This window comes from Anastrepha ludens, chromosome 6, assembly GCF_028408465.1.
Source record: "Anastrepha ludens isolate Willacy chromosome 6, idAnaLude1.1, whole genome shotgun sequence".
NCBI lineage: Eukaryota > Metazoa > Arthropoda > Insecta > Diptera > Tephritidae > Anastrepha > Anastrepha ludens.
This window is the reverse complement of record NC_071502.1, coordinates 88960652-88968767: the sequence shown is the minus strand read 5'-3', so window position 1 is coordinate 88968767 and position 8116 is coordinate 88960652. Positions and strand designations below refer to the sequence as shown.

The 8116-nt window shown below is 34.4% G+C and overlaps 1 protein-coding gene across 3 annotated transcripts in view; it reads left to right on the top strand.

The window, feature by feature from the left end:
* The first annotated feature begins 4134 nt into the window (after positions 1-4134).
* The window catches only part of LOC128866348 (synaptogyrin), a 46163-nt gene continuing 42181 nt past the window's right edge, over positions 4135-8116 (top strand). The window contains exons 1-2 of one of the 3 annotated variants that reach the window (XM_054106994.1): positions 4135-4284; positions 4997-5236. In XM_054106994.1, the coding sequence (XP_053962969.1) occupies positions 5108-5236 (129 nt within the window). In that variant the 5' untranslated portion in view covers positions 4135-4284; positions 4997-5107. Of the gene's footprint in view, positions 4574-4996; positions 5237-8116 lie in introns of all 3 variants that reach the window. The other 2 variants (XM_054106993.1, XM_054106992.1) reach the window with 2 other exon arrangements.

Here is an 8116-nt window from a genome sequence, read left to right as displayed (position 1 = left end):
CCTACCTTTCTCGCTTTTTCACTGCGAGGAATTTACAATTTCCTCCCACTAAGTCCGCGGCGACTCTTTTTACCACTTGGACAAAGGCGCTGAAACTACAACTCAAGGTCAAAGTCGATGACACACCAATTCCGACTGTTAACAATCTCAAAATTTTGGGTGTAACCTTTGACTATTTGCTCTCCATCTCTGCGCACACAACCGCAATTGCCACTAAAGCTCAAAATCGCAACAAGGTCCTCAAATCACTTGTCGGCAGCACTTGGGGCAATAACAAAAAAATTTTGCTGGCGACATTTAAAACAATTGGCTGGCTGGCTCTAAACTACGCTGCGCCTGTCTGGTCGCCTGGAACTAGTGATATGCAGTGAACAAAGCTTCAGAAATGCCAAAACACTGCTAATCGAACAGCGGCGGGATGCCTCCTGATGTCCCCTCTTCAACACCTTCACAATGAAACACAGATGCTCCCTGTGAATGAGGACAACAAACTACTCAGCAAACAGTTTCTACTAGGATGCTACTGCAGGTTTCACCCATTTAGACACCTGCTTGAAGCAGAGCCTCCTCCCAAGCAAGTCAATTACTCTCGACCGGACAGTGTTTAGACAGACAATTAACGACATTCATCGGGAGACACTTAACAAATTCTAAAGTTTCCGACTTCCGAATGCCGTAATCGCTGCCCCACAGCAGATGGAGAGCTTCAGCTACCCCGAGAGGACCGCGTAACTTTGGCACAATGCCGTTCTGGATACTGTAGCAGGCTCAACTCCTACCTGTCGAAACAGCAAGCTTCCTGGGCCTACCGTTATATGAGCTAGAAAAACACGATTGGTAATCTACACAACACTGACAGGGTTAAGTATACAACAACAACAACAACAACCAGCCTGTAATATAGCCATCTGCTATTCTGTTCAATGCCATCTGCTATTCTGTACTATAAAAAACCATAACATCTCAGGCGCTTCAGGTTGTTTAATTATGCCTACAAGGCGTTTTGATCGGATAACTCGCTATTCTCGTATTTACTCCCACATACTATAAACTGTCTTCCGCGCATAAAGTAGTTTTATACCGGAGGCCTTCATGAAAAACTCGATGAATAAAACCCTCAAAAACATTAAGTTACTTCGCAAGGGCCTTCATTCATTTTGAAAGGCCCTCGTCAATGATCGCTAAACTTGTTGAATAAATTTTACAGATCGGACAGTGTCAGAACGTTTCTCGTGTTTTTTACGTTTTGCAATAGATTAGAAAAAATTAGAGATTTCTAAATCGGTGTGATTTGCATATAAAGCGACGATAACTGCATCCCTCTTAATTTCTTGTGTTGAGTTGTAGTCCTTTATGTATTATTTAAAAAAGAGCAAAAAGGAAAATAATAAACGTTTCGGGAAGTTAAGGGGGGCCTCTTATCAGTCGGCTTCAAAAAATTGATTTTTTTTATTGCAATCGATAGATATATTATAGGAGAATATGCCCTCAAAATTTTATAGCGGAATTCAATTCGGAGTTATTGGCCTGTGTAACGTCTCTCGTGTATACACTCTACCTTCTGAAAATTTTGAAACACGTTTTCAAAACCGCAACTAATTAACTAACAAAATACAAAAAAAATTCATTTTTTAATGTTATTTAACACCTTTTTTGAAAAAAATAGCGAAAAAAGCACTTTTTTTCAATAATTAATTGTGTGTTTATTTTATCATATTTTTATACAAGAGTAGTCTATTATATGCGGGAAAGCCTTCTGAATAAGACAATATTTTTCTTTTGTGTTTCAGGTGAAAACTACGACCGCAATCTTACACGCCGTTTTACTAGCGCGCAACGAGAAGCTGTGCGAGATCCCTCATATGTCCGCCATTTTGTTTTTTTATTTATGTTAAAAAATTGTTTATTATTCTTCAGTCATGCCTTCAAATAAATGCAAAAGATTATTCCTGTGTGTCGCTTTTTTCGCCTCGAACAAAAATTTAGAAAAAACACCTTTTTTTGAAGCCACTGATAAGAGGTCCCCCTCAAGACCACACAAGTACATATATGCATGCGCTTATCTATCGTATGCACCTTGTATTATCAAATACAAGACTTTATGTGAAATTTGCTTACTTTTTCCTCTTCTGCCCCTTTTATATAAACGTACAGAAACGTACATTTGCCAAATGATATTAGGTCTGTTGATGAAGCAAATGATTTGTTGTTGGTGTTCATGTGCGCAAAAAACTTGCAAAGTAGGGGAAAGTGAGAGAGCAAAATGGCACTTCATTTTGAGGGGAAGTTGCAAGTTTTTACTGGTTAAATTTTTACTTGTAAGCATTTGCAAGTGAGAAAAACAGCTGATCGCAAAGTAAAAATAAAACATTGAAGGTATCTTTTGTGTTTTAAACTGTACCATGTACTTCTTGGTTACTAACTTATTTGGCAATATCTCATATACATATGCATAGACGGAAGCAAGGAAAATACAAAAAAACAATTGCTAATGGAATGATCTTCAGCTGACAGCGAAGATGAAATGGAACGAATTGTTGTGGGCAAAATAAAGTCATATGATGTAAAGCTCGTTATTTTGAATTTAATTTGCTCTATTTTTTTTTAAATTTAATACGCGGTAGCTCAACTGATTTTGTTTTTCCTTTTTCTGATTTTTCCCGCCAACAATTTAATCAGTTGTTTGTAAAACTTACAAATGTTACTGGTTTTGCATTCATGTACTTTTTTTAATATTTTTATCTCTGAGAGCGAATTCTCGGAAATTGAGTTAACGCAGGGCTATGATTATACACCATTCAGATTGCATGAAGGGGTTATATACAGTTAGAATTAAAAAACGAAATGGATTTATTGTTTTTTCTTACTGTACATACATATATTTAAAAATACACACAGAAAATTTAATATCATTACGGTGAATATTTTCAGAGTGCTTGAAAGTGCAAGGCTGTACTCAAAATGGTGTTTTCAAAGTCGGTGACCAACATTACTCGAAAACAGCTGAACCGAAAGGTCTCAAATTTTAACACGAGCTTTTTAAATATATTTTTTAGTAATGAATCGAAGATTTTTCTTCACCGATAAATATATATATTTTTTTATAAACAATTTAAGCCCGAAATTTTGATCAAAAATCGATTTTTTTTTTTTTTGGGAAACCGCCATTTTGTCAAAAAAAAAATAATAATTTGCTTATTCCTTCGATTATTTACTAGATTAAACCTTACTTTAACGAAATCTGTTTGGCTCTTTAATTTCAGAGGATCCAGTTCAGAGACACAGAGGTCACCGCAAAACGTCTTTTTTGAGAGGAGATCAGCTGTAGCTCCTTTCCAAATAAATATTTTTACTAATACTAAGTCTTAAAATACAGTTAAAAGATAACATAATATGCGTACAAATTTTTAGATCAATAATTTTAAAAGTTTTCTCTGAAAAAATTCTGGAAAATTCGCTTTTTTTTGGCTTTCTAACTGTATATAATCCCATAATGAAAAAAAACTTAAAAAAATTAAGTTTTTTAGATAATTTCATGCCATAATTACCACTAAATGTTTGACAATACCTATTAACAGTAACTCATTAGATGAAATTCAGAATTTGAAACCGTTTTCCTCGCACCTCTCTTCGTCGTGCTAGTTAGACGTGATCACGATACGACTTAAACGAATTAAATGAGCAATTCGAGGCACACGGCTTGCCTAGAAAAAAAGCAAAAACAAAAACACCAATCCGTTAATAAAACCAACGGTTTAGTAAAAATGTCTGTAAATTCTCTGATAATTTTATTTAGCTTGGCAGTTCTTAGCTCTCAGTTAGTTTGTCGCTGTCCCTTTTTGTGATTCTCAAATTCTTGATGGTAGTGCTTTTCACCAACGCACATCCCCATTAATTTAGCTTCATAGAGCTTTCATTCACCCAAAGACTTATTTGCAAAGCTTTTCATGTGTTTACACTTTTATCAGCCATCCAGTCATGCCAACCTCTCCTGAAGGCACCTCGGACATGCACATACACATATACACTTCTCACAATTTATACTCGTCGCATCATTGATGCGCAGAATTTCATACACACCCCTACACAGTTATGATACTGGTTCTATTGGCTTGCTCGTGAAAATTTGAAGGTAGAAGAAAACAGTTGGAAAAGCTCGCGCAACGATTTCAGTACTTTTCTTGTTTCCGGAAAAAAGTGTACTGCTATTGTAAAGGCACGGCTAGTGGCTCTGCTGCAATCCGAGCAAACGAGCAACGAATAAGCGTAGTATACACACATATAGTAAGGAGCTGTTGGAGCGTCGCTACAATAAATAATATTTTACACACACACACACACCCACTCGCCAGAGTGATACGAGTATAGTGAAAATATATGTATGTAGGAATCAAGAAATTGTTTCTAAATAAATAATAAATGAATAGAAAAGAAAAGTGTGGGAAGTGAGAATTATTGGCGCGCTTTTCTTGGCCACTTCTGAATGTTGGCGAAAGAGATTTAAATAAATGCAATAGAAAATAAACGAAAAAAATAACTCAATACATACATACACACATACATAATTGAAGATGTAAGTACACCACACACTCACAAGCAAAACGAAATATTTCAAGCGCAATTTCCATATTTTGCAAAATTTGTGCGAAATTCTGCTCTGAGCAGTAAATATTTTTCATACAAAAGTGTCAAGCGAGTGAGTGATTGTGTGCATAAATGCTTTGGAAAGGTTAATTTCATTAACACTGCCATGTGAAAGCATAAGTGCGCGTTAACGGTTATGTGTACGCGTTGGAATGCCGTAGTGCCTCATACCATCGACACAGTTGCAGGTGTATGTGCGCGTTCGTCCTCTAAAGTTGTTTCAAAAACGCGTGCGTATGCGTGTGTGTGTGTATTTTCGGTTTTGTAATCAACAAAAGGAAATATTTCAAATTATAGTTTTGCAAAAGCGACAAGAAAATAGCTTATAAAATAATACTCATATTTTTTCCAGATTTGCATAAGGACAAAAAACAAAACAAAAAAAAAATATATATACTATAAAATTATTTAAAATAAAACTATCAATTGCTGCACCCGCAAAACACAAACACAAACCAACAGAATGGATGTCTTAGCTCAGATTCTGAATATGAATGCTGGTGGCGCGTATGGCGGTGGCAAAGCGGGTGGCGCCTTTGATCCACTCACATTCGCGATGAAGCCTCAAGTGGTGATACGTGCCCTCTGTTGGGTAAGTTGACGTTGGTAGGCATATTTTCGGATATGTGTATGTACATAGAGTGACACTTTTTCTAAAAAAAGCCATTTCAAATGTTGTAAGCCCAACTTAATTGTTAAGTAACTTAAAAATATTTTTTGCGAAAACCCGCCTGTGAGAAATATCATTGCACAAACGCGAAAATTGAAAGAGCATTTTGTCCCAAATGTGATCAATGCGAAATAATCAGGCAAATAATTTATCGATTCTAAAGTCCGCAAAAAAAGTTGATTGAGTTAAAATTATACATTTATACAAATTTTTATTTCATTTATACCTTTTTATTTAAAATTAAATTACTTAGTTCTATTTAAGTATGTATAGAGGGAGTGGTCCCTTATCAGAGAGTTCATTTGAACCTAATGCCCAGACAGCTACTCACTGCCTGTTATACCAGGAGGTTATTAATATCTCCGGACTATCGGCTTCCTGTGCGCATAAAATATTTAATCATTATATTAATTGTAGACTAGAGATGGAAGGAACTGGCAGGGGGTTCTAAAAAGCAATTTGCTAATCAGTATATGTATCAACGAATCAGCAGGTTTCAAGTAAAGGGTGATTTTTTAAGATCTATAGAAAAGTTTTTCAAAAAAATTCAGAAAAATGCATGAAATTTTTATTTAAATCGATAGTATAGTCCATATTATTTAATGTTTGACGATTATTTCATGCAAATGGTCCATCCGCTTAGTGCAATTTTGGCATACTCTTTCCAATGTTTCGGCCGGTATCTCACATATAAATGCTTTAATGTTGTCTTCCAATACGTTAATTGAAGCAGGCTTATCTGAATAGACATGAGCTTTAACATAGCCTGACAAAAAATAATCTAAAGGCGTTATATATCACGATCTGGGTGGCCAATTGACAGGTCCCGAACGTGAAATAAAATGTTCACCGAACTCGCCTCTCAACAAGTCCATTGTTACGCCTGCTGTGTGGCATGTGCCACATGTCATGCAAGTCAAGCTCTTGCATTTTGGGCAAAAAAAAGTTGGATATCATTTCACGGTAGCGCTCACCATTCACAGTTACGATTCGCAGCATCTTTGAAGAAGTACGGTCCAATGATACCTCCAGCCCATAAACCGCACCAAACTGTGACCTTTTCTGGATACATTGGTAGCTCTTGCAATTCTTTTAGCTGATCTTCACTCCAAAATCGACAATTCTGCTTATTTACATACCCATTGATCAAAAAATGAGCTTCGTCGCTGAACACAATTTTTCGACTTTAAACTTTCATAACAGAACATGCATTTTTATAATAAAATTCAATGATTTGCAAGCGTCGCTCGTTTGTAAGACGATTCATGGTTAAATTATAGACCAAACTGAAGATGTTTGACAATGAAAGAAAACACGAAACGTGCGTAATCTGTTTAAACCAACTGTTTAAAAAGATAATAGCTACGAAATCACCCTTTATTTTAAGAATGCGGTCCGCGATGACAGCGTGACTTAAGGGACATTTTTTTTTTTTACTTTCGTTTTTATTTCCTCCTCTTTACCCGGCTTTTAATATCGTATATTTTAAAAATGTTGCGCAAATTATACAGCCAGTTAGTAATAGGTTGCTTTAACTCCTATTTGGAGCCTAGGGCTTAAGTATGTTAAGTAAAGGGTGTCAGTAATGTGTCTTCAGTATCTGGAGTTGGATAATAAAATATTTAAATGCTAATTTAATATATATATACGTTTCTTATATAGAAAGTATAAAACATGTTTTTATATTTTTTATATTGTACAATATTTCTTTTTACTTTTATTTTTATTTTTAATTTTTATTTTATTTTTACTTTTAATTGTTATTTTATTTTAATTAATTTTTTATTTCTTTATATTAATTTTTTTTTAATTCATTTGATTTAATTTAGCAATGTCACAGCTAATGGCTTAACGTAGTTAGTGGATACAGTACCATATTTTTAAAATCGTTATTATAAAAGGAATGTATCAAAGTCTGACTTTTTTAATAAATAATGAAATGTATCTACAATTAGTCTTAGAATTTTATTTTGCTTCATTTTATTTTACAGTATTTTTGTTAAATTTTGCTCATTTTATTTAAATTTATTTTAGTTATGTATATATTTATGAATATATATATTCCTCGGTGGAACAAAGTACCCTATTTAAGTTAATTTAATTTATTGTAATTTGAATTAATTTTTTTTGTTGTTTTTTTTAAGTGCTTTATTTTTTATTTTAGTTTTATTAATTTAATTTTTTCTTTATTTTTTATTTTTTAATTTTTTATTTCATTTTACTTTCTTTCATTTTGTTATTTGGTTTTACTTTATTGTATTCTATCTATTAAATTCAGCATTATTATTATATTTCATTTTAATTAATTTTATTTAATTTAATTTATTAGCAGTGTGTGCTAGTCGATTCTAACATAACCTAAACCTCATAAACCAAGCTTAGACATATGATAAACAAACTGCTTCGACACATTAGTGATTTTGTTTTGGTATATTTTGGTATACTTTTGGTTTTGTGAAAATGGCTGATTTTGTGCCGAATAATCGTCATTTGCGGGAAGTGTTGATTTTCCTCTTGCATTCGAAAAAAAAAAAACGGCGGCTGAAGCGCATCGAAAGCTACAAAAAGTTTATGGAGATGCTGCTTTAAGTGAAACAACTTGCCGAGATTGGTTCCGTCGCTTCAAAGTCGGTGATTTTAATGTTGACGACCGTCCGTGTGAAGGAAGGCCAAAAACCTTCGAAAACGCTGAGTTGGAGGCATTGCTCAATGAGGATGTCAAATGCAAGAAAAGCTTGCTTCAGTATTAGGAGTAACCCGCCAATCCGTTTCCAAGCGATTGCATGCTTTGGGAGTGATTCA